Source organism: Erpetoichthys calabaricus, chromosome 1, assembly GCF_900747795.2.
Source record: "Erpetoichthys calabaricus chromosome 1, fErpCal1.3, whole genome shotgun sequence".
NCBI classification, from domain to species: Eukaryota; Metazoa; Chordata; class Cladistia; order Polypteriformes; family Polypteridae; genus Erpetoichthys; species Erpetoichthys calabaricus.
The window spans coordinates 350,938,801-350,966,564 of record NC_041394.2 but is presented as its reverse complement, the minus strand read 5'-3'; the positions used below and the strand labels follow the sequence as shown (position 1 = coordinate 350,966,564).

Genomic DNA, 27,764 nt, shown 5'->3' with positions numbered 1-27,764 from the left:
TCTACGGTTTTGGGGGGATGCAAATGTGCCGATCAAGACAAGCAGCAAGCGGCCTACGATTGCAACACAGAAGACGCTGACGGAGAGGTGCGAAGAGATTTAAGGTGGGCCGGGTTTGTGTATTTTTTCGTAGGGTTTGGTAATTCTAGTGTTAAAGAGCTTCATCAGTGTTAGCCAACACAACACATCCCACAGTTGGTCTCCATTATATTGTATGTGGCTGCTGGTTTGATAACTAATGCCTAAAGTGATGAGGTGTACTAATATTTAGGGCACCTTTATTAAAACATTGCTTCATCTGTAAAGGAGAAAAACAAGAAGGGAGATTGTGTACTCCCTGACTTGATACTGTGATGATCCTGTAAGCCACACTGATTCTGATTTTTCTGGTTAAGTCCACATGTGCTAACTGCCTTTTTAAACTGAGTTACTGCTGGGCGGAATACCAATTCATACCAAAAAAACGTTTTTTATTTTTGTTATGATATGGATTTTTCTTATACCGGAACACCAGTTTAAATAGCCTAAACAACATTCAGAACGCGGTGCGGCGGGAAATGTTTAAGGAGGACCTTTTTCACTGGTGCACTGCTAAATACGCATGCAACGGAGTACATGAGTTAGTGGACATAGACATATATAGGTAGACGCTGCATTCACTGTGTTGCCCAGTCGACACGATACGCCAGCGCGTACGCCATATTGCAAGTGGCAAAAGTGCCATTTAAACTAATACAGGTAGGCGTGGAAACCGTTTTTTCTGATGAAAAAACAATAAAATAGTATCGTTTACATACAACTGATTTTGGCGAGTCATTTAAATGCAATTATTTATATCCATTTATACACTAATAATGACAATAAAATAATAATAATTGTTATTATTAAATAATTCCTCCCATATAAGTAACATTTCTCGGATTGTCTTCTTCCATCTCTGAAACATTTCTAGACTTTGTCCTGTTCTTATGCAACACAGTACTGAAATATTGGTTAATGCCCCTGTCACCTCACGTATAGATTATTGTAATGCTATTCTATCTGGCATCCCACAAAAATGTATCCATCGCTTACAACTTCTTCAAAATTCTGCTGCCAGGATAATAACCTGCTGTTCTAAATCCACTGAAAATATTACACCTATTATCTCTCAACTTTGCTGGCTCCCTGTTAACTACAGAATACAATACACAATACTGCTCTTAACATTTAAAGCTCTCCACAACCTCACTGATCTCCAACAGACTTACACTCCCTCTCAATCACTCCGATCCTCCTCTGCAGCTTGACTTTCTGTACCGCACATCAAACTCTGTTCTATGGGAGCTCGAGCATCTCTCATAGTGCTCCCCAACTCTGGAATTCACTTCCGTCTCATATACGTCAGCTCGATTCAATAACACATTTTAAAACTGCCCTCAAAACTTATCTTTTCAAACTGGCATACCAATTGTGAATTTTCCACTGTTACTGCCCGTTATCTTTGTCTTTCTTTTAACAGTGAAATGATACACTCAATGACAAAAATTAACAATTTTATTGTATACAAATTGGTTTAATAATTTATGAAAACATTTCACTCGTTCCTCTCTCAATCTATCTCTCTCTCTCTCACACACACACACACACACACACACACACACACAGACAATGTGGTTAATTAAATATATACAGGATAGGATCTAAAATCTTTGAAACAGAATTGTCTTATAGCTTTTTCCTTGTGTTGCCACTCTGTAATTTGAGAGTATTCTGTCTGGCAATATGGTGCAGCCTTAGTTTGTGGAAAACAGACACAACTAAAGACATGAGCATAAAATGATGGTTGTCAATTTCAAACTGTGTTTCGTTGATGTGGTCCTTGAGAAAAAACACATCATCTGAACCAATCTCAGCCCGAACAAACTGATTGATCAAAGATACACTGACAGCTTGCTCTAATATCGACTGTCGGATAACACGCTCAGCTACTTTGACCACCTTGACTGTACCTTCAGAAGGAATCGTCAAACCTCCTTTGTTTTTTAATGTGAGCGAGTGGTAGCTTTGATCATATGATGCCGGTACAGCATCTGTTACCAAAGTAGCATGGCACACATCACAGGACAGCTAAATCAAAATCTCGTCTAAGGGCTACCTCCCACTGCTTCCTGAGGTAGATTTCTTTGTGAAACCTTCAAAGTTTGTGAAATGTTAACAGGTAACAACAATCTACATAGCTAGTGACTAAATACGTTTAGCCAAAACGTTGTTTGGAGGCTCACTTGAGCACATAAATGCATAGCTTTGTTATCTTAGCCTGGCGTAGCTAAAGTTAAGATGATAAAACGGGATTTTCTAATGGCCAAATATAACCAAAACAATTGTTCAGCTTTACCTATGAAATGTAATCCCTGTGATCTGGTTTGGAGCGTACAGCAGTTTGTACAATCCCAAGCAGCACATGTGTGAGGCATCTTTATCCATTACTTCACTCCACAGCAGTGCCACTCACAATATGGCGGCAACATTGCCGTACAATGCTGATGGTCATGAGGTGTCTAGTAATTCTATGTATATGTTAGTGGAGGTATTGAGCGGTGAAAATGGACAGAGAACATTCCGAAACGGAAGCTGTAGCAGACGATAAAGTTGAACATGATGACATAGAAGAACTTTTGACGAAAAAAAGTGCCGTATCTGTAGATACTTTGGTTTTAAAAGGTCGGATGTGGACCATTATGTTCAAATGTGTGAATACTGTTTCTATACTACTGGATAATACTGCAAGACACGTTGTACTTGTTTTATTTTATTTTTTTTCCATACTGTGTAATGTATCTGGTTACTGTGTAATAGTGTGACGATGCCTGTCCCCTACAGACTCCCTCTTCCCACATGGGAATCTGTTGAACCAACACCATCGATAGTTATGACCGAGATGAGCTGAGAAATCTCATTGAAGCCAGGGGATGTTGGAAAGTGCTCAAGTGCTTTTGTTAAAAACAGTCAAATGTAAAACCAAAAGTGTCCGTTGTGCAGTGTTCAGAAAAGTACAGTACCCAAATAAATCACAAATCCATAAAGCCAGTGAAACGTGGGGATAAAATCCATAATAAATAAATCCGTTAAAATGCAGTTTCTCTCCTCGCCCGATCGCAGCACACCACCTTCTGTCTCCACGGCTCACCCTTCACTGGCGTTGCTGGCGGAGCCTTTGCAGCACGAACTCCTTTCTGCCAACCCCCGTCTTGTCTGCTGCCACACTGCACAGCCAGACCATCCGAGGTCGGCACACCTCCCGTCTTCCTTCACGCTCACTCAGTCACTCCTCAGATCCATTGGGAGGTCTTACATTTCACTCGCCCCACTCTACATGCTTAGTCAGCCCCTAGATCGCCTCAGCCTGCGCTCCCTCACGAAGCCCCAGCTCATGCTGCCTTCTCCTTCCTGGTTTCTGGATCTTCTCCCATGACTGCCTTTTCCCTTCTTTAACCTCCTTGTGTTCTATCTTTTCTTTTTTTCTTCCCCCTATCCTGCCGGCCCATAAATATACATCTCTGTGGGCGCAGCGCCTTATTCACACGCCGCAGTAAGCCGATGAAGCAATTGAGAACGATCGGGTGCGAGTCGCCCCAATCACCTCATCTACTCCCCGCGGCCATGCAATCGTGCCCATGGAGACGGACACGAACTGGATTTAAAAAACGGCCCTTTTTTTTTTTTTAAGCTGCGGACCCACTATACCACAAATAGCATTATAAATGCAAGTTGCAGTTTTATTATTTATGTATATAGCTTAGCTTGAAGCAAGGTCCATATTAATGCAGTTTGCCTAAATGATGGTTCAGTTGGTAAAGATGTCATCACCAAGTTGCATTTCTTTTATTTTATTTTTATTTGTTGAATACTGTCCTGTGTAATGCACCTGGGCTTGAAGTCTTGAAGTAATAGTATTATTACTGGAATTTGCACTTTTATTTATTGTATTATTATTTATTAGTTTAAATATTATGCAGTTTAATGATGGTAAAGTTGTTTAAAAAGTCACTTTAACATGTCAGTGGACAGAGATTGTTAACATTAACAGAAAGTGTAGTTGGTTTACAAAAAATATTTACCATTTCTTCCTTTTCTAAAACATGTTCAGTGTAATACAACGTTTGACAAGCACCTCTGGATATTTTAGTAAGTCTAAATGCCTCTTTGGATGGTTGACAACATTTGTTCAATAAAAATGTTCTATATTATGACTGCAACTGTCATGCAATGTGAATCCTTCTCTTCATTTGTGTCACCCCCTTGAAAACTATCACTTTATGAGGCTGTGCAAACTTGTATTAATACTTGTGTGCACATTAAAATGTTTTTTTGTACAATTCTCATGACAGTGGAATAGGTTATTCTTAGCCAGTCTACTGCAGTAATTGCAGTGGAAAATGTGATTAACTCATGCACGGGGAAAAAATACAGTTGAATACCGTGAAACTGGTATAATTTTGAAAAATACCGTGATATAGAATTTTGGTCATACCGCCCAGCACTACTCTGAGTACCATGATTTAAATGGTGCTGTGCTGTTGTCCATTGAGCAGGTCCAGAATAATAAAACAAGTATGCCTTCCACCAGCCTAAGCCTGCAAACCTCTGATTTCACCCGCTTGTCTTCTCCTGTTGCAGGCTGTGCTTTCCTTCTAAGTTAAGCTCCCCTTTCATTTCCCTGTTTCTGATGTGTCAGTTTTTGTTAAAAATCTTGAGGCCCTACTTGTTTAAAAAAACCTTCAACATAACTGATAACTCTGTTCTAGGACCCCATCATCACCAAGTGTTTAATCCAAGTAATGAAAACTGCTGACCCACAACGGTGGGAGATGGTCGTCTTCTTCCAGTCTGTTGAACCCTCAGTCCACTCCACAGTTTTACATCTGATAATTTTATATGAGTAGTGAATTACTGACATTTTACTGTCTGTCTTGATTTAGACCTCAACTGAGAGGATGTTGTAAAATTCAATGCAAATGTCTTTTGATGTTAAGCTTGCTGATATTTTGGAATCGTATCCTGTTTTTTTTTTATACAGGGAGATACAGAGAGAGAAAGCTGTCATTTACTGTAACACCTAGATGGATGTGAAAACGGAGGAATGTGAGGCCGACATGAATATTATGGACAAAAGGACACCAAATGTTAAGGAGGAGGACTGTGAATGGGAGTGTGTCCAACCTAAACAGGCAGGTCTGGGCATTAAGGATGAGAACTGTGAACTGGGGTCAGTGGGCATTAAAGAAGAAACTGAAGAGACGTCTGTCAGCGTTGAGGTGCACAAATATAAAAGGACTGAGAGTGTGAAGGAAGACAAACAAGATGGAGCAGTAACTGAGTTAGTCTCTTCTCAAAGCAAACACTGTCCATCACCAGAGTCGTCTATCAATGTGAAGTCTGAATCATTAGAGTCTGACGCAAAAAGGACTGAGGAGGTTTCATCTGTTAGAACTCCAGAAGATCAGCCATCAACTTCAGGGAAATCCACAAAAGGTAAGTCAAAAATAAAAGTGTGTGTATAAGCCTTAGGGTCAGGGGGTTATGAACCATGGTGGGTGGTCTTGAGCCTTTTGTGTGAAACTTAGAAAGGGATTGTTTACTGTGTGTTTAATGTGCTTCATTCATGTTGTTGTAAAGTTTAACAATTTTCTGTTCTTATGGTTGTACATTTGTGCCCTCAGTTTGAAAGCTATACAGATTTGCAAATTCTGATTATATTTTGAAAAAGAATATTTGAAAAACTGATTTACTCACACTTTTATGTAGTTTTTACCACTTGTCAATTCTGCTATTTTAAGAATTCATTAGTGCTGTTTGTGCTGAATTTGTGAATCAACATCTAACACATGAGCAGAATTCAACTTGTCTTTTGAAAAACCTTATTAAACAACAGCATTCTTTTATAGTCACATCTGTGCTTCTGCATATTTGAAACAGATCCCAAGTCCTATGTAACAAAGTGTTTGCACTATAAAGTTACACAATAACATTTAAAACCTTGAAATCATAGAAAAAGTACAGCAATGTGATTTAAAATATTTAAATGGCAGTAAACATTGCCTTATGTTTGTGTTCACTGTAATTGTGGTAAAATAAGCAGTTTTTTAAAAAAGTGGAGAAATATAGGCGTGATGTAACAGTCAGATGGGTTTGGGATCGAGTTGGAATGTTTTTAAATATTCTATTCATTTCACCAGACACAACAATTTTTTGGTTATTAAATTTTTAGCAGCAGCGGTGTATGTGATGAGTGACGGAGATTTGCTCAGAGTGCAGTGCCACTGCCTAGGCGATGTAAATAAGAGACAAGACAAGCATAAAGGGTTGGGGCTTCCGGCCCTGTATCTGTCAAAATTGCACTCAAAAGAATTATATGCTCAAACATGCGTCCAACCAAGAACATCATCCCTTCGCAGAGGGGAACATAAATAAGGTGGGACCGGAAGCTGGTGACTGGAATGCTGGGAGGAACCGAGGTGTTTTATGGGTAGATGATGTCATCAAGTCAGGCCAGAGGAAGGGATGGAAATGCGGAAGTGGCTACGGGTGGATTAAATGGCGTCCTGAGAACGCTTAAGGCAGCGCTGCGTCTGGCTTTCTGCGGGAACAAGAGAAAGAAAGGTTAGTGCCCCGACTCCGTCCCCTGGCAGACTGTTGTACGCTGCTCATCGGGTCTTTCCGTGGCCCCCTAGACGCGCGTGCATGACATGACATGACATGACATGACATGTCAGGTCGGGCGGCCCGAACCGAGAGGTCGTGGACCCGGGAGAGAGCATCAGCATTGGCCTGCAGGTTACCCCGACGATAAGTGACAGTAAACTTGTAAGGCTGAAGGTCCAAAAACCACCTGGTTACCCGGGGTTCGTTTCCCTGTGGACAGCCATCCACTGGAGGGTGGCATGGTCCGTCACTAGGGTGAACTCCCGACCCAACAGATAGTACCTCAGGTGAGTTACCACCCACTTGATGGCCAAGGCTTCCCGCTCCACCGCAGCATATCTCGTCTCCTGGTCCAAGAGTTTCCGGCTCAGGTAACTTACAGGGTGCTCGACACCGTCGATGCTTTGGCTCAGCATGGCGCCAAGACCTGTGTCCGAAACATCGGTCTGGAGGACAAAAGGGAGAGAAAAGTCAGGGGTTCTCAATATTGGTGCCGTGGTCAGGGCCAACTTTAGGTCACTAAATGCTTGTTCCGTTAGGTGATCCCATAGCACATGCAAAGGGGCCCTCTTCTTTGTCAAATTGGTCAATGGTGTGGCCCTCTCAGAGAAACGAGGTACAAACCGGCGGTAGTAGCTCGCTAACCCCAAGAAAGCTTGCACCTGTTTCTTGATAGTCGGACGGGACCATTCTAGGATGGTCTTAATTTTAGAGCATTGTGGTTTTACCACTCCTCCGCCCACCAGGTAGCCCAAATATTTAGCCTCAGTTAATCTGAGGTAACACTTGCGCGGATTAATGCGGAGGCAGGCTTTCGCTAGCGTTAAGAGAACGGCATAAACCTGCAGGATATGTTCCTCCCAGGTGCCAGAATAGATGACTACACCATCCAGATAGGCGGCACAATAAGACTGGTGGACTTTTAGCACTCTGTCTACCAGATGTTGAAAGGTCGCTGGCGCTCTGTGCAGCCCAAATGGGAAAACCTTATACTGCCAATGCCCACTAGGGGTGCTGAAGGCTGTCTTTTCCTTGGCGGATGCGGTCAAGGGAATTTGCCAGTATCCTTTCATCATGTCAAGGGTAGTCAAATACTGAGCCGTACCCAGGCGCTCAATGAGCTCGTCTACACGGGGCATGGGGTAGGCATCAAACTTGGAGATCTGGTTCAGACGTCTAAAGTCATTACAGAACCTCCATGAGCCGTCGGGCTTAAAAACGAGGACGATGGGACTGGACCAGGGGCTGTAACTTTCCTCAATTACATCCAACGCAAGCATTTTTTGGATCTCCAGCTCCACCTTGGCTCGTTTTGCTTCCGGGAGTCTATAGGGGCATTCCCGCACTACCCTCCCCGGGTCAGTCACAATATCGTGCTCAATCAGCGAGGTGCGTCCTGGTGTCTCATTGACTACTTCCGGAACGGACAGGATGACGGACTCTAGCTCCTGTCTTTGGGTGGCCGTCAAATCGGGTCCGAGGTTAAGGTCTACTTTTTGTGAGAAGAGGGAGAGGACAGTCTTCCCGGTCTCTCCAGGGTTTCAGCAAGTTGACATGGTATATCCTCTCGCTTGGTCGACCATTTGGTTGTTTCACCAGATAGTCGACAAGCCCTTTTCTCTCTTTTACCTCGTAAGGGCCCAGCCAATGAGCCAACAATTTAGAGTGGGAAGTAGGCACCAGTACCATTACACGATCCCCCGGCTGGAACTCCCGGAGGGTGGTGTTTCGGTTATAATGATGTGCCTGCACTGCTTGAGCCTTTGACATGTGTTCTTTTAACAGAGGCCAAACCTTCTCTAATCGTTCGCGCAGTTGCGCGACGTATTCCAAAATATTGGAGGAGGGAAGTGCCTCTCCTTCCCATTTTTCTTTAAGTATATCTAATATTCCCCGGGGTTGGCGGCCATATAACAATTCAAAGGGGGAAAACCCCGTAGAGGCTTGTGGCACCTCCTGGTAAGCAAACAGGACCAGAGGTAAAAGTTGATCCCAGTTCCTACCGTCCGCGTCGACTACCTTGCGGAGCATCTGTTTGAGGGTCTGGTTAAATCGTTCCACTAACCCATCCGTCTGAGGATGATACACAGACATTTTTAGATGCTTAATACGGAGTAACTTGGCAACCTCCATGAACGTATCCGAAGTAAACGATGTACCTTGGTCCGTGAGGACTTCTTTAGATATACCTACTCGGGGGGAAAAATGGGCTACCAATTCCCGTGCAACATTTTTCGTATTCGCAGAGTGCAATGGAACTGCTTAAGCAAGACAAGTCTCCGTGCCAATAGTGAGGTAAAGGCAACCACAGTTTTTGTTCTTCTCCACTTTAAGTCCCACTGTGAGCCCACCAAACAGCTGTTAGTGGATTAGGAGGGTTGTGACACCAAGACTGTCTAAAAGGCATTTAAAGATTTTTCTCCAAAATGATGTTAATTTGGTTAACATGTGGCCCAGTGAGGCTGGAGCTACATTGCAATGTTCACAGGTTGAATCTTGCCCTGGGAGCATTTGGATAGTTTTAATTGAGCTAAATGCTCTTGATAGATTTTAAGCTGAATAATTGAGTGCTTTGTGGATATGGAGCTTGAGTATGTTCTGTGTGTGGCTGCCTTCCACTCCTTTTCTGAAATGTTAAATGGGATATCCGTTCCCTTTCCCTATTGTGCTCTGGGATCTTTGAAAGGAAGGGACTTTAAAATGTTTTCATAAGTTGTGGAGATGCTCTCTGAGTCTTCAAGATTGATCAATATTTCTTCTGGAGTAGAAATAGGTGGAAGGTGAAGAAAATTGGGCAGGTTCAGTTTAGCAATGTTTCTAGCTTGAAAGTAGTGGGAAAAAACGTGTTTATGAGAAATTAAATTTGAATGTTAATTGCACATAGGATGCACAAACATTATTGATATGTACATCTTTAAACATTTTAATCCAGACATTTTCCAAGCATTAAATACTGTGCATGTTTGAGAGGGTGGAAAAGAGTTGCTGTCATGTAGAGGTGAAACCGGTAAGAGCTTCTCTGTCTTAAAGTGCTTCCTGCATTGGTTCCATATTCTGCGTGAATGAACGGCAATTGGATTATTAGTGTATTGATGATAGGTTGTATTTACTGGGGTACAGAGCGGAGAATATAAAGATGTACTCCAAGTTTTTAATTCTATTGTATACCAGGCTGGTGTACAGTGGAACCTCGGTTCACGAACGTCTTGGTACACGTACAACTCAGTTTACGACCAAAAAGTTCGCCAAACTTTTGCCTCGGTTCCCGACCACACACTCAGTATACGAACAAGCCAGTTTCCCTTTCCGTTTGTGCGCACCAATGATTTCCGCACATGTTGCATTGTTCTCGGTCAGACGTGCATGCTTGCACGTGCGTGCGTGCTTTCGCTGTGAACTCTTTGTGCTCTATTTTTCATTTCCCTTCCGGTTCGTACGCACTGATTACTGTATTTAAGCACGTGTTCAGCCTCTCCCTGTTCATTGTTCTCAGTCAGACGTGCGTGCTTTACCTGTGAACTCTTTGTGCTCTACAGTATTTTGTGTGCTTTTGCAGTTAACCTTGGCTTCTAAGCAAGTGAAGAGTGGTGAGAAGAAAGTGTTGCAATGTTACTTTTCTCTTTTTTCAAATGTTAATTTTTTTCCCTGTGCTTAACACTAATTTAAAAAGAGTGTTTACAGCGATCGGGTTGTAATGCTATTAGCGTGAACTCCTGCAATGTTACTGTCTTGGTTGGCTTTTAAATATAGTTTGGATTTGTTCAAATGTTCCTTTTTTTCCCCCCTGTGCTTAAAACTCATTTTAAAAAAAAAAAGTGTTTATACAGCAAATCGGATTGTAAGGCTATAGCGCGAACTGCTGCAATGTTACAGAGAGAGAGAGAGGGGGCTTGCGTGCTGCTGAGAGAGAGAGAGAGAGAGAGAGAGAGAGAGAGAGAGAGAGAGAGCCTGCGCATGCAGCTGAGCCGGGATCCTGGGTGTTTGTGTCAGTGTTATTCAATGTTTTTACATTAGTTTACTATTACACTGTGCATTCTATGGTGTAATTAACTATATTTGTGCTGAAAAATGTTAAAAAAAAATATATTTACATACAGTTTGTACGGTCTGGAACGGATTAATTGTATTTACATACAATCCTATAGGGGAAATTGCTTCGGTTCATGACCAAATTGGTTTACGACCAGAGGTTTGGAATGAATTATGGTCGTGAACCGAGGTTCCACTGTATATTCATCAATTTGTGTCCATGTCCAGGTTTTTATAGCTTGTATATTTGCTACCCAGTAATAAAACTGAGCGTTAGGTAGAGGCATGGCACCTTCTGCCTTAGGTCTTTGTAGGGTTGCCCTTTGGATACGTTGATATTTTGAATTCCAAAATAAATGAAGTTATGGTTGAATCTAATTTCTTAAAAAATGATTTATTGATTGATGTATATTGGACTGTTTTGAAATAAAAAGAGAAGCTTAGGAAGGATAATCATCTTTACAATGTTAATTCTTTCAGCTAAAGTGATATGAAGGGTTGACCATCTATGCAAATCTTGCTTAATTTTTTCCATACAGACTTCTTTGTGATGTTTACCCCTAGGTAATTAAACTGATCTGCAATGATAAAATGGAAGGTGTCCAATCTAATATTGTGTGCTTGAGAATTCACGGGAAAGTGCACCCTTTTATTCAAATTAATTCTGAGACCAGAAATCTTTTGAAATTCTGTTAGTGCTATTAGGATTGCAGGCACAGTATTTTGTGGATCTGATATATACAGTATCATATCATCTGCATATAAAAAAAAAAAATTCTTTTCCAGTCCTTTTGTGATAATCCCCTTTATCTCATAAGCATTTCCACAGTGAACTGCCAGTGGCTCAATGGCGATTGCAAAAAGCAATGGTGACAAGGGGCAACCTTGTCTAGTGTCATGTTCTAGTTTGAAGTAGTCTGAAATAATGTTAGTACAAACAGAAGCCTCTTAATTGGTATACAGTAGCTTGATCCATGCATACATTTTTGGGTCAAACCCAAATTTCTCCAATGCAGTGAAAAGGTAGTTCCATTCAACAATATCAAATGCTTTTTCTGCATCCAACGATATCATCATCTCTGGGGTGGTTGACTTTGCAGTGAATATATTACATTAAACAGGCGTCGATGTTTGGAAGCTAAGTGTCGGCCTTTAATAAATCCAGTTTGATCTTGTGCTATTACCAAAGGCAGCGTTTTCTCCATCCTTCTAGCCAGGACTTTGGAGAATATCTTAACATCATTATTCAGGAGTGAAATTGGTGTGTATGATGCACATTGTAATAAGTCCTTATTAATTAATATTTGGTGAAAAGTTTGATGTAGAATTTTATTGTCTCTAGCTTCTGTAAATGTTGCAAATAAGAGGGGATTTAGTTGAGTTGAGAATTCTTATAAAATTCGTCAGGGTAGCCATCAGGGCCTACTGCTTTCCCACTCTGCAGTGACTTTATAGCATTTAGGCATGCAGTGCTGTGTATGTTATAATGCATAGGGTAGTTAAAATCACAGGTCTTCACATTTACAAATGCAAGTTATGCCGTAGAGAAATGGATTAATCCTACAGCCCTACTGTGCTGACCAGGTTAGCCATAGAAAACTAGTCTAAGATGAGATGTTGACATAAAACAACCCATGAGTGGCCCTTTCAGCTCAATTACAGAGACCCTTGCTAAGAACAGGAATATTGTGCCTCATGCCTCGATCCAGGTTGGGACTCCTCACCTGTGCACTTAAGAGAGGACCGCCCGCATCACGAATAACCCGGAAACCGCTCCGGCCACACTACCACACCCTCTCTCTAAGCCGCGAGGCACCAATTTATTTATTTAAAAGTGGCCTTTGATCTGAGCTGTGGACCCGCTGTACAACAGGGACTCCTCTGTAAATAGTGGTGTGGGTGCTAAGCAGACCTCGGCTGAGTTCCTTGCAGTCTGAGTTTCTGCCAGAGGATTAGAAAGTCATCTTAATGAGAATTCAACTTCCATACAGGAGAAGCTTCATCATTGTTTGTGTGAGTGTGCATGAACCAAGGTATATGGATTTTTAAGAGACTTTGGATTCAGTGCTGAAAAAAGGTTACCACCTTCTTGCTGTGTAGATCTACAGGGTGACTTCAACAGTCTTCTGGGGAATAATTGAGGCACATGGTAAGAATAGGAGTGATCTGTATAATTTCTACTGAAGTGGTGAATTATTTGACTTCTGTTCTAGTTAAGGATTATCTTAACAGGCACGATATTTGATCACAAGGGTTGTCATGAGCATACCTGGTACCGGCATACCGTAGGCTAAAGGTCAGAGATTGACTGTGGTTGTGCTGTCTATTCTGTATCTAAATGTCGTCTACTCTGAGGCCAAATGTTCTGGACATTTGGATAACAAGAGATGGTGAGATGTACTGCTGGGAGGTATACCGGTTCATACCAAAAACCATTTTTTATTTTTGTTATGATATGGATTTTTCTTATACCGCAACACTGGTTTAAATAGCCTAAACAACGTTCAGAACATGGCGCAGCGGGAAACTGTTTAAGCGGGGGACCTTTTTCACTGCTACACCACTGAACACGCATGCAACAGAGTACATGCGTTAGTGGAGGTAGTGTGCTGTGAAAATAGACCGAGAAAATTGTGAAACTGAAGCTGTAGCAGACGATAAAGTTGAATATGATGACACAGAAGAACTTTTGATGAAAAAAGGAGTCCTGCCTATTGTCTGGAGATACTTTGATTTTAAAAGGTCGGATGTGGACCATTATTATTTCAAATGTGTGACTGCTGTTTCTATAGTACTGGATAATACTGCAAGCCAAGTAGCACTTGTTTTTTTGGGTTTTTATTTCCAATACTTGAATACTGTGTAATGTACCTCAATACTATATAATAGTGTGACGATGCTGGTCCCTTACAGACTTCCTCTTCCCACATGGAAGTCTGTTGAACCAACACAGTCGATAGTTATGACCGAGATGAGCTGACAAATCTCATTGAAGCCATGGGATGGTGGAAAGTGCTCAAGTGCTTTTATTAAAAACAGTCAAAACTAAAACCAAGTATCCATTGTGCAGTGTTTAAAAAAATAAATAAATAAAAACAGTACCAAAATAAATAGCAAATCCGTTAAAGCAGTGAAACGTGGGGATAAAATCCATAATAAATAATCCGCTAAAATAAACGTTAAAATGCAGTCTCTCTCCTCACCCGATCGCAGCCCACCACCTTCTGTCTCCCCGGCTCACCCATCATTGGTGTTGCTGGCAGAGCCTCTGCACGAACTCCTTTCTGCCAACCCCCGACTTGTCTGCCGCCACACTGCGCAGCCAGACCGTCTGAGGTCGGCACACCTCCTGTCTTCGTTCGCGCTCACTCAGTTGCTCCTCGGATGCATTGGGAGGCCTTTGCAGTCTCTGCTTCACGGCTCTGGAATGCCCTACCAGAGAACTTGAGAACACAGCAAATTGTGGGCTGTTTTAAAAAAACAGCTAAAGATTTTTTTTTTTATTTAGGAAAGCATATTAACAAGAATGCCACTATTTATTGTTGTTTTATCTCTGTGTTTATCTTGTTTTGTCTTTGTTAAATATTTTAACGTAGCACTTTGAGATTTACTACTAATGTAAAGTGCCTTATAAATAAAATGAATTATTATTATTATTGTTGCCTTACATCTCGCTCGCCCAACTCTACACACTTAGTCAGTGGGGCGAACCTGTCCCTAGAGGGCCTTAGCCTGCGCTCCCTCACGGAGCCCCAGCTCATGCTGACTTCTCCTTCCTAGTGTCTGGTTCATCTCCCATGACTGCCTTTTCCCTTCTTTAACCTCTTTCTGTTCTATCTTTTTTCCTTCCCCCTATCCTGCCGGCCCATAAATATACATCTCTGTGAACGCAGCGCCTTAATCACATGCCTTAGGAAGCTGATGAAGCAATTGAGAACGCCCCAATTACCTCTTCAACTCACAGAGACGGACACCGCTAACTGGATTTAAAAACTGGCCATATTTTTTTTTTTTGAAGCGGCGGACCTGCTATACCACAAATAGCATTATAAATACAAGTTACAGTTTTATCATTTATGTACAGTAGAACCTCTTATCACAAACGTTTCCGAACACGTACAAATTGGGTTATGATCAAAAAGTTTGCCAAAATTTTGCATCTGTTCACGACCACAGGCTCTGGTGGCAAACAAAAACATCGGAGGCCAGTTTCCCTATGTGCCAATGAATTCCCATTCTCCGTTTTCCATTTTCTTTTGTTTGCGTATACAGGGCCTAACAAAGCAGCTGATGTTGCAAACGGAGTTACAATGTTAACCAAGCAGAGGCCTCAAGTGCTGGAAGAGGTGGAAAAACTCTTGCTAGTGTGGTTGAACGAGAAGCAACTTGCACGGGATAGCGTAAGCGAGGCGATCATATGCGAGAAAGCCAGGAAGATTCATGGCGATTAGCTGAAAAAAAATCCTTCTTTGAGTGGCGCAGGTGAGGAATTTAAAGCCAGTAGAGAATGGTTTGAAAAGTTTTGCAAGAGAAGTGGCATTTAATTTTTTTCCCCTTTACTTAAAACTCATCTCTTTGGATGGTTGAAAATATGTTGTCAAAATTGTAGTTTAAGTTGTTTGTAAAATTTGTTCAATAAATAGGTTCTATATTTTGACTGTAACTGTCATGCAGTGTGATTCCTTCTCTTCATTAGTGCCACCCCCTTGAAAACTATCACTTTATGGGGCCATGCAAACCTGTATTAATACTTGTGTGCACATTAAAATGTTTTTTTTTGTACAATTCTCGTGACAGTGGAGTAGGTTATTCTTAGCCAGTCTACTGCAGTAATTGCAGTGGAAAATGTGGTTAGCATACAATACAATCCAATACAATTTATTTTTGTGTAGCCCAAAATCACACAAGAAGTGCCGCAATGGGCTTTAACAGGCCCTGCCTCTTGACAGCCCCCCAGCTTTGACTCTCTAAGAAGACAAGGAAAAAACTCCCAAAAAGACCCTTGTAGGGAAAAAATGGAAGAAACTTTGAGAAAGGCAATTCAAAAAGAGACCCCTTTCCAGGTAGGTTGGGCGTGCAGTGGGTGTCAAAAAGAAGGAGGTCAATACAATACAGTACACAGAACAGAACAAATCCTCAATATAGTATAAAAATAAAAATTTTACAAGTACGGACCAGAATTTAACAGTAGATGATATCACATAATATGATTTGGATTTGTTTAGAATCCTGGAGACCTCAGCCATCAAGCTGCCTCCCCCATTTAGCCAGTGCTGGGCCAGCCAATCCAATGAAAGGACCCCCCTACCCCACGATTCATGGGATCCTCCATCAGGGATGACTTTACCATAGGCAGGGAAAACAACTTGGCAGGTGGGCGGTGGCACCAAGTGCCACGTTTGAGTACCAAGAAGAGAAACCGAATAGGTGAGAGTTAGTAACAAATTATAACTATCATGTTAATTATGTTTTAAATATCTACTCATACATGGGGAAAAAATACCGTCGAATACCATGAAATCAGTATAATTTTGAAAAATACTGTGATATAGAATTTTGGTCATACTTCCCAGCACTACTGAGAAGTCAAGTGATCACCGCTTGGTGCTGAGCTGACTCAAGTGGATGACCCAAATTTTCTGAAAGAGTTCATCTCCAGATGAGCTTCTCCTGTATTGTACCTAATCAATGTGATTGACATAAATAAATTGTGAGACTACACACCCATTAATCTTGTAATGTAGAGTGTGAATATCAGCAGTGTGTCAAAAAGCTGACCAAGCCTTAATTCCACTGCCATTCCCCATCCAGAGCAGACAGAAATAACCATCCTAATCCAATGTCTCTCATCTGCAGATTTTTCTCTCAGTGTTCATTAACACTTTGCTAATTCCTCAGTTTTGGTTTGCTGATTGAAATAAGTCATTTTGACATGTGTTTTGAAGTTAAATGGGTTTGGTGTGGGGAAATGTCAAAACAGATTCTGATCATTAAAAGTGCATTTCACATGTTTAATGTGGTGCTCTGCTTTATAAGTGAAACTGAAGATGATCACTTTTCACCTCTGTTGATCAAATAAAATAAGAACAAGATATAATTTTAAATAATATTTTACGAGCGTAATGACAAAATTATGATGCAGTTCTGTAATGTAGAAAACAAAGTGTGACCAGCAGTCTTCTCAATTGAGTCTCTCACACAAATTATCTCTTTAGTTTACTTATTTCATCTTCTTCTGTCTGTCCAGTGACTGTGCTCATGTACTGAGTCATTGTAATAGAGAAAGGAACATTATGAAGTTGAATGGCTTTCCTTCTGAAACCTATGTTTTACAGTTACTTATGGTTATGAAAGAATGTTCATAATTTAATCCGGCATTTAATGTTGGGAATTAAAGAAAAAAAAATCTGATTTTTTTTTTTTAAACTTTATACAGGAGACAAACATCAGTGCTGCTCTGAATGTGGCAAACAGTTCAAGTCCACAGGATATCTTCAGATCCACCAACGAATTCACACAGGAATAAGTCCTTATTGCAGTCCTGCATGTGGGAAGAAGTTTTTACAAAAGAGTAATCTTCATAGACACCAAAGAGTTCACACAGTAGAGAAACCTTATTGCTGTTCTGAATGTGGTAAGATGTTTTTGAAGAAGTGTGATCTTAAGATCCACCAAATAATTCACACCGGACAGAAAACATATTGCTGTTCTGAATGTGGTAAGCGATTTCTAAAAATGAGTGTACTTCATAGACACCAAAGAATTCACACAGGAGACAAGCCTTATTGCTGTTCTGAATGTGGCAAGCATTTTTTGCAAAAATGGAATCTTCAGATCCACCAAAGAGTTCACACGGGAGAAAAGCCTTATTGCTGTTCTGAATGTGGTAAGCCGTTTTCAAAAATGATCAGTCTTCATATCCACCTAAGAACTCACACAGGAGGAAATCCTTATTGCTGTTCTGAATGTGGCAAACAGTTTTTGCTTAAGAAGGATCTTCATGTCCACCAAAGAATTCACATGGTACAAAAGCCTTATTGCTGTTCTGAATGTGGGAAGCAGTTTTTGCAGAAGAGCAGCCTTAAGATTCACCAGAGAATTCACACAGGAGAGAAGCCTTACTGTTGTTCTGAATGTGACAAGCGTTTTTCACAGAAGAGCCATCTTCAGAGGCACCAAACAATTCACACTGGAAAAAAGCATTATTGCTGTTCTGCATGTGGCAAGCAGTTTGTACAAAAGAGTAATCTTCATAGACACCAAAGAGTACACACAGGAGAGAAGCCTTATTGCTGTTCAAAATGTGGCAGTCACTTTTCAGAAAAGTGCAGTCTTCTGAGACACCAAACGATTCACACAGGAGAGAATCGTCATTGCTGTTCTGCATGTGGCAAGACGTTTTTGAAAAAGAGCGATCTTCAGAGCCACCAAAGAATTCACACAGGAGAGAAGCCTTATTGCTGTTCTAAATGTGGCAAGCGGTTTCTAAAAAGGTGTTTACTGCATAGACACCAAGTAATTCACACAGGAGACAAACCTTATTGCTGTTCTGAATGTGACAAGCATTTTTCAAAAAAATGGAATCTTCAGATCCACCAAAGAATTCACACGGGAGAAAAGCCTTATAGCTGTTCTGAATGTGGTATGCACTTTTCAAAAAAGACCAGTCTTATTATGCACCGAATTACTCACACAGGAGAAAAGCCTTATTGCTGTTCTGAATGTGGCAAACAGTTTTTGCAGAAGAGTAGTCTTCAGATCCACCAAAGAATTCACACAGGAGAGAAGCCTTATTGCTGTTCTGAATGTGACAAGCGGTTTTCACAGAAGAGCCATCTTCAGAGACACCAAACAATTCACACAGGAGAGAAACCTTATTGCTGTTCGGAGTGTGACAAGCAGTTTTCACTTAAGAAGAATCTTCAGAGCCACCAAAGACTTCACACAGGAGAGAAACCTTATTGCTGTTCTGAATGTGGCAAGCAGTTTTCACAAAAATGGAATCTTCAGATCCACCAAACAATTCACACTGGAGAAAAGCCTTATTGCTGTTCTGAATGTGGCAAGCATTTTTCAAAAAAGACCAGTCTTCATATGCACCGAATTACTCACACGGGAGAAAAGCCTTATTGCTGTTCTGCATGTGGCAAACAGTTTTGGCAGAAGAGCAGTCTTCAGATCCACCAAAGAATTCATACAGGAGAGAAGCCTTATTGCTGTTCTGAATGTGACAAGCGGTTTTCACAGAAGAGCCATCTTCAGAGACACCAAGCAATTCACACAGGAGAGAAACCTTATTGCTGTCCTGAGTGTGACAAGCAGTTTTCACAGAAGAGCCATCTTCAGAGCCACCGAAGACTTCACACAGGAGAATAACCTTATTGCTGTTCTGAATATGGGAAGAATTTTTCACAAAAATCAGCTCTTAAGGTTCACAAAAGCATTCATACAGGAGAAAAAATCTTATTGTTGTTCTGAATGTGGAAAGTGCTTTTCAAAAGGTAGCAATCTTTTGACCCATCGAAAAATTCATGCTTGAGAAGAAGGCATGTTGCTTTTTGAATGTGGCAAGTGCTTATTGTTAAGAAGTAACCTTCAGAGCATAAATGAATTAACAGTGGCATCACCACAGTGGAACAGACAAGACCACACAAGTGTACTGTGAGTAAGAAAATAAGAGAATCTGACACAGTCCAGTGTTCATGTGAAGATAAAGAGGAGACCAAATACTGCTAGTTCTACAGAACTGGTCATTTCGTTGTGAACTCAAGAGTATCCTCGGACAGCTTGTGCAAAATTTCAGTTCAGAAATGTAATTTTGACTTCCAAATTAGATAACTGATGCAAATTTAGGATACTTACTGGAATAATTTTAAAAAGAAAACAAATTAGTGTAGAGAAATTAGAATGCCTCCAAAGAACACCAAAAGAAGAAATAATACAGGAAAGGACACCAGCATTTATATCAGAGATTAGGAATTGGTAGAGATAGGTGTGAGAGTGTGACGTATGAAGGACAATTTAATGGTGCGACAAGGAAGCGGGGCCGGAAATAAAAGACAAAGAGTAGATGACAAAGTAGAACGTCGTAAAGAATTCAAAAACGTTGGCGCGATACACATGCAGAGCAGGTTAGAGATAATGAAAGTACTAAAATTCAAAAGACTCAAAAAAAGGATAATAAAGATCGCATTAGTGCAAACAAATGGAAATTATTACTCGGTGAAATAACGGAACAGCAAAAAGAGATCAAATATATTGTTCGGCTTTAAACTTTAAGTTGGAGACTTGTAGATCGTCTAATTTGTGTTGCCATCAGGGAAAAGTAGTGTTTCTTCCCAATGAGGAGAATTAAAAGTTTTGTTGTTTGATGAAAGTGAAATCCACATACGTGAGTGGCAGAGATGCGAAGTTCCTGGTGCATAGCGCAGGCAGGGAGGTTGGCAATCGCAGCGAGCAGTGGGGTGAAGCTCCCTAGTAAAATGAAAAATAATGATGGCAGAATCCAGGAGGAACTTGAATTTTACATCATGGATTTAAACAAGTATCAATGAGTTTTACAAATCAGAGAGGAGGAGGTCAGGTTAGATTACTGTAGTTTAGGGAACATGTACCAGTACAGTTCGTTGCAGCACCCACTACACAACAAAGCAGTTCGGGATCCTGATTGGCAACCCCTTCCACATGCAAACATGTGGTGCAGTCCCACCCACAACCATCTATCTACCACAGCCAGGTGTTACTTGGGTGTCCCCTTGGCCTGGTCCAGCCTCTCAGGTCCTCAAAAATGAGAATCCTGCAAGCTGGTTCACCCATGGGAAATCGTGCCACATGGCTGTAATGCTGTAACTGATGCTGTCTCTCAATTCATGTAATGTGCCTCATTCAGGACTCCGTGAGCAGCATAAAGTCAAACCAGTGGTACCCAAGGATTCTCCGAAGAGACACCGTACCAATGGAGTCCTGTCCAGAAGAAGAGGACATTTTAAAATTATTACAGTAGGTGTTTACTTCTTTAAGCCAATATGATACTTGAATGGTTACTCACTCATTACTATATCGGGGTTTGCTGCCACCATAATGGGGCCTGATGTATCCTTTGAGTAATCGGATAAGCCCTTTGGTGATCGGACGGCAGCCTGCATGTAACTGATCTGTTCAGCACCCTGCCACATTCAGCTCCTCCTATTTTTTAGTCATTGCCACCGTCTCCAACCCATATAACATAGCTGGGCTCACTACTGTACTGTAGACCTTCCCTTTCACTCTTGCTGATACCCGTCTGTCACAAATCACTCCTGACACTCTTCTCCACCCATTCCACCTTGCCTACACTCTCTTTTTCATTTCTCTTCCATAATCCCTATTACTCTGTACTGTTGATCCCAAGTATTTAAACTCCTCCAATTTTGCCAGCTCTACTCCCTGCATCCTCACCATTCCACTGACCTCCCTCTCTTTTACACACATGTATTCTGTCTTGTTCATACTGACCTTCATTCTCTCCAGGGTCTCCTCGACCTGCTCCCTACTCTTGCTGCAGATCAGAGTGTCATCAGCAAACCCTCCTCACTTATGAGTATGTTTCCATCTTTATCTTTTATTACCATAACCTACTGCACATCTTTCCCAGCTCGGTCCCTCTGTCTAGCCAATTGGTACAGGTCCTTTTCTCCCCCCTTAGTGTCCAACCTCTCATACAACTCATCATACGCCTTTTCTTTAGCCTTTGCCACCTCTCTCTTCACCTTATGCCTTATCTCCTTGTACTCTTGCCTACTTTCTGTATCTCTCTGACTATCCCACTTCTTCTCCAACATCTTCTTCTGAATATTCTCTTGTACTTCCCCATTCCACCACCAGGTTCCCTTTTTCTTCTTCCTCTGTCCAGATGTCACACCAAGCACCCTTTTTGCTGTCACCCTTACTACTTCCACTGCAGTTGCCCAACTGTTTGGTAACCCCTCACTCCCATCCAGTGTCTGTCTTACCTCCTCACTGAACTCAACCTTGCAGTCTTCCTTTTTCAACCTCCACCATTTCATCCACGACTCTGCCACCCCTCTTCTTGATCTCCAACGTCATGCTATGCTGCTTAACTACACTTTCCCCTGCCACCAGTTTACAGTCTTCAATCTCCTTCAGATTGACCCTCCTCCATACGATATAATCTACCTGTGTTCATCTTCCTCCATTCTTGTATGTCACCGTGTTCCTCCCTCTTCTTAAAGTATGTATTCACCACAGCCATGTCCATTCTCTTTGCAAAATCCACTATCATCTGACCTTCTCCCTTCCTTTCCTTGACACCATACCTACCCATCATCTCCTCTGCCCCTTTCACTAACATGTCCTCTGAAATCCACTCCAATAACCACTCTCTCTCTCCCTTGGGTACATTGATCATCACTTCAGAAATCTTCTTTCTCATCCATCACACACCCAATTTGCAGGGCATATGCACTAAAAATATTCATCATCACATAGTCGATTTCCATCCTCATAATCATTACTCTATCTGACACTCTTTTCACTTCCAAAACACTCTTGACATACTGTTCCTTCAGAATAACCCCTGCCCCATTTCTCCTCTCCTCCACACCATGATAGAACAATTTGAATCCACATGGCCTTACTCCCCTTCCATTTAGTTTCTTGCACGTACAATATATCAACCTTCCTAACGCTCCCCACTTACTAGTCATACTGCCAACATTCAAAGTTCCTATCTTCAGTTCCACTCTTTTTACCTACCTCCTCTCCTCCTGCCTCCGGACACATCTCCCCCCTCTTCTTCTCCTTCTTCAACCAACAGTAGCCCAATTTCCAACAGCTCCCTGTTGGCTAACAATACTGGTGGTGATCATTGTTATCCTTGACCTGGACTGTTCTGGTATGATAATCAAAACAACCATTTCTGAATTTTTCACTCTAAATCAAAAAAACAAATAAACCAGTGCCATGGTGTACTGTTAATTAGCATAATATTCTGCAGCCCCTGCTTGTGTCCTCAGTCATAACTGCAGTTTTGACCTCACAGTTTAAAGACTAATGGACAGTCATGTAAAATGGAGGCATTATGAGGTAGGCAGAGGGTTTACACATAAAAATGTCTGGAAAAAGAGTGCTTGACGATGGAGGACAGCAGTCACATGATGTGGGCCTTAATGAATGTCTGAAGAATTTACTTTAAAAAAAATGTTAAAACCACAACTTAGCTTGGTTTTCAAAACACTCATGTCCATTAATTTCATCCAGTGGAAGCAAATGCTTTTCAAGATACTAATAACCAATAACCTGTTTAACACTGTAATAAACCTTTCTAAATCCCAGCTCCATTGAGGTGCCTGAGGATTTCTTGTGTGCCTCGGTTGTCCTTTCCTGCCATCTGGAGATTTGCTCTCCTGATTGACCAATCTGCGGTGATTAACCCTAAAAGTAGGGGCCTGGCAAAGAACAACCCATTATGATCATCATGATTATTCTAATTAAATCAAAGATAAAAGAGGGGATGTCACCCTAGGTTTGGTATTCACCCAAGAGTGCCTGCTGCCTGCATAGCCTCGTTGTATCAGCACGATAAAGCTACATGTAGCAGTCAGCATGAGGGAATTAGCCTACTGCTGACCACCATAATCCAGTACAAAATAAATGTGAATGGAACTCATTTGGATATGGAAGAACACCAACATATTTGTACAGGGCAAGAACCAAGTATGGGCCAGCACAGAGTACACCGACATTCGTGTCTATTGCTAGAAAAAGCCAGGTTAGTTTTGCCAGTCCACTAAAACTGTGCATCTTTAAAAAGTAGGGAAAAAATCAGCAACAGGGCAAACATGGAAACTGCATATTCACCATAAACATGCAGAGGTTCAAATTCAATCTGCTGGAGCTCTGAGGTAATACCATCAAACACAAATCTTTAACTCTTCTAATATAAACATTAAACAACAAAAATTCATAAAATTTTCCTTCCAAATGCTGTCTAAATTGAATTAAACAGATTTTAGATATTAGGCTGTGCTACTTTTTAAATACACTAATGCTAATGGTGAAGGCCCCATGTCTACAGGTATAAAGTTAACAGAGGATTAACAATGTGGCACTTCACATTTTTCTCACTTTATATTTGCTCTTGGCTTGTAGCTACTCTTCTACATGGTCACAGACTCCAGTTTATTTCTTTCTGTTATTAATCAAAAGTGTAAAATCCGTCTGACCCCTTGCTGCTCTTTCAACAGCCGAATCCTCACCAGCTCTTCAAATTTCTTTCAATGGAACACCGCGTTTGAATGAAAAAAGGCAAAAATGAAAGCTGTGTTTATGTGTGTGGAATTGTCACCTCCTCGTGCTGACCGATCCGAGAAAAACACAAGTGAAGGAATAAACGGAAAGGAATGAAGTCTTGTCAGTGTGCCTGGAGATGTGAATTAAGCCAGACACACTAACACTAGTGTCATCAGTAAATTTACTACATTCATGTTTACCTTTGTTTGACAAAAGCATTTATTGATAATTCGGCCAGTTTAGGAGATCTTTTTTCGTCAGCACCCCATAATGTTTTGTGAGTCCAGTGCAACATCCCCTGGAGCTGTAACACCCAAACATTAGATGGGATCACCCCCCAGGTATCAAATGCTGAACATTTAAGTAAGATAATAATAAATAATAATACTTTGCATTTATATAGCGCTTTTCTCACTACTCAAAGCACTCAGCAATTGCAGGTTAAGGGCCATGCTCAAGGGCCCAACAGAGCAGAGTCCCTTTGGGCATTTACGGGATTCAAACCGGCAACTTTCCGATTGCCAGTGCAGATCCCTAGCCTCAGAGCCACCACTCCACCAACAGATAAAAATGCCGGGCAGCACCCATGGTTGGAGAACGGGATTCGAGAACCCCAACTCTGGCGCAGCCGTGTGAAGTAACCATTTAGATAAAGTACGATAAGTAAAGAATGCAGGTTCTCAAAATTTTATTTTTATGAAACATATACAGCATAAATAATATGTTGTCTCTGTCACGAAATGTGCAGGTTGATCTTTGACTTCCATGTCAGTATAACAGAAGGAGGTGCATGCATAATTAGCCATTTGCAGATAAAAAGGTGATGCTAGCCCTGCCCCCCAAACACAACAGACTCTATGAAACAATAATCTATATATATAATTCACTAAGCCGGAAGACAAGTAGCCACCCATGGAAAGCACGCCGAAAGGGGCGTGGATTCACTAAGCCGCCGACAAGACCATTGGATACGACGACAACTCGCAGAGCCACGCCCACCAACTCGGACGCGACGACTCGGAAAAAACATCATTTGGGTTCGTCTGTCCTACAGTACACATGCACCTCTGAGCCACGTTGACTTTTCGGTTATGACACACGACCGCGTGCACCATAGCAAACTGTTTTACACGCTACATACAGCAATTCGCACCCGCGACAAACATGCGTCTTCTTAGATGGTGCTGCAGGAACACGGAAGACGTTTTCCCCAGCCCCGTCTACCCTCGCTCTCTAGGCATTCACACTGCCTGCTCATGTGACCGGACGCAAAAACTCACAGACCACCCAGTTAGTCCCTTTCATCTGTGCTAGGAGTCCACATGCACCTCTGAGCCACGTTGACTTTTCATTATTCGTTTCGGTTACGACACCCGACCACGTCCACCATCGAAAACCATGGGAAACGAACAACGAAGCCCCGCCTAGAAACTCTACCCCTCCCCCAACTCGAACAGCTGATCAAACACATACTCGCTTTGGTCTGTGCTGCTGTCCAAATCCAGCTGTGAGCCACGTTGACTGTTCTTTTGCCTTCCATGGCTACGGCTTCAAATGTATTTCATGGAAACAACACTTCTTTCAGTGTTATAGAAATTCCTGCATCAGGTAACTGTTTGTTTCTATCAGTCGGGTTTTTTTGGAAAAATGTCATTGACGAAACTGTTGCTCTCAAACTTCGCAACATGGCTGTTGGCTTTGTTTGCCAACATTGGGATAACGTTTAGCGAGATGGTCACAAACTGCAACAACTCACCACACAAGGACTCTCTGTCTCTCGAGGCATTCACACTGCCGGAAGACAACCATGGGATTCGCAGAAAATAGCCATGTCAGTCAACGCAGATCAGACACCCAGGCAAACAACACTGAATAATCAATAGCTGCAGCTACTTTGCCCTCCCCCACTCCTCACCTGAGTTGGTTTCATCTCTGTCCAGCAGTGTTTCCCAAACTCGGTCCTGGTGAACCCCTGTGGCTGCAGGGTTTTGTTCCAACCAGATTCCTAATCATTAATGCTGGTGAAACTCATCCGGGATAAGTCGGTTTTTCAAATGCAGCCGTGTAGCAGATTAGTCTAGCAGGATGTAATAATCCGAGATGAATGTGCGCCCCCGCGCTGAATGAAAAGCCAATATATATTGAGTCTAGAAAACATGATCAGCAAGTCTTTGATAGGCTGCAACAAAATGATGAAAGAACAGGCGCATTTTTTTCACACAAGCTGGGTGGGTGGGTGTTAGTTAGTTACTCGAAGGATTTCAAGATTTAATATACACAAGCGGTAACACTGTAAAAGCGGCCCAAACCAGAAAAGACGGCTGGCAAAAAGTGGCCGACAAATTAAACGTGTGTGCATTGTACTTACTGAAAGCAGCGTTACGGATTTTGCAAATGTTCATATTTTTCCCTCTGCTTAAAAAACATTAAAAAAAGCGGTGTGATTATGCGGTGTATACTACGCCGCGGGTTGGTATGCAGCGTGTAAAACAGTTTGTTTGTCGCGGATAATTTGCCTTTTACTTTAAGACAAAGACAATTTCCTGTTAGATTTGCCTTTGTGATGACAATTAATAAGGCACAGGACCAAACTTTCAAAAACATGGCTAGCGGGTCATACACTCGCACTGATTACGTCCCTGCCCTTTGTACACCCACCCCCCAGTACTACCATGGTCGGGTGACTTGGTGGATTATATATAGAAAAGCAGCCAAAACCGCAAACAACAATGAAAAGTCCACGTGACTCACAAGTGCATGTGGACTGTGCAAAGAGCAAAACGACTCAGGTGACAAGTTGGGGGTGGGCACATGAAATGTTACTTTTCTTGGCGATTTATTACATTACCAATTTTTCAAATGTTAATTTTCTCCCTGTGCTTAAAAATCATTTAAAAAGCAGCCTGATTATGCGGCGTATGGTACGCCGCGGGTTGGCTAGTAAATAATAATGAAAGACTTATTACTATTTACAAGACCTTTCTATCTTTTTGATACAAGAAAAAGTGCAAAGCATCAGCATAGACAGTTTGGTGAGCCTTCAGAGCGACTTCACAAAAATAGAAGAAGCCAGCAGCTTCAATCCTGACACACCACTTTGAATTTTCTGCCTTTAAAAGATCTGCTTATTGCTTCTCACTTTTGACTACGATTTTGGCCTTTCTGCTTTGTTTTGATGAAATGTATGATTGCACATCTTTGACTGTTCTTTCTTTTTGATCTCACAGAGGCACGGCGGTGCAGTGGTACACAGCTTAGGTCACCTTTTTGGCTACAATAATCAGTCCAGTATATTTGGCAGATGTTTCTCTAGCCCTTAGAGACACACTAAAGATGATTGCACCAGTATAATCCAGTCAGATCTAGTTCAGTTAGTCCTTCCCCTTTGATTTCAATGCATTTTGCCGAGTTCTCGATATTTGCAAGAACACTTACGTGATTTCTCTGAGCTCGAGGTGAAGTGTTCAGTTATCACTAACTAACACTAACCAATGACAAAGACGTGCGGTGGGGGGTTGGGGCTACAGAGGGATTCACTATGAACAAGTTCCTGGGATTGGATAAATGGACACAAATGTGCTGCTCACTTCTGATTCAAGTCGCATGCAGTAACTCTGGCACTTCCAAACCTCGAGCACTTGTTTGTTGTCTTTCAATGGTGGGAGTCTTTATACACTCTGCACTCAAGCTTGACTTGCACTTACATTTATTACTTAAAGATATTACAAAATACAATCAAAGTATGTAATTCTTACAACTGA

General features: G+C 41.6%; 1 protein-coding gene across 1 annotated transcript; it reads left to right on the top strand.

Moving 5' to 3' along the window:
- LOC114669256 (zinc finger protein 260-like) lies at nt 1-19,167 on the top strand. The gene is made up of 3 exons (XM_051925232.1): nt 1-104; nt 5,060-5,514; nt 17,150-19,167. The coding sequence occupies exons 2-3, from the start codon at nt 5,103-5,105 to the stop codon at nt 19,087-19,089; spliced, it is 2,352 nt and encodes a 783-aa protein (XP_051781192.1). The 5' UTR covers nt 1-104; nt 5,060-5,102; the 3' UTR covers nt 19,090-19,167.
- Nucleotides 19,168-27,764: the final 8,597 nt, after the last annotated feature.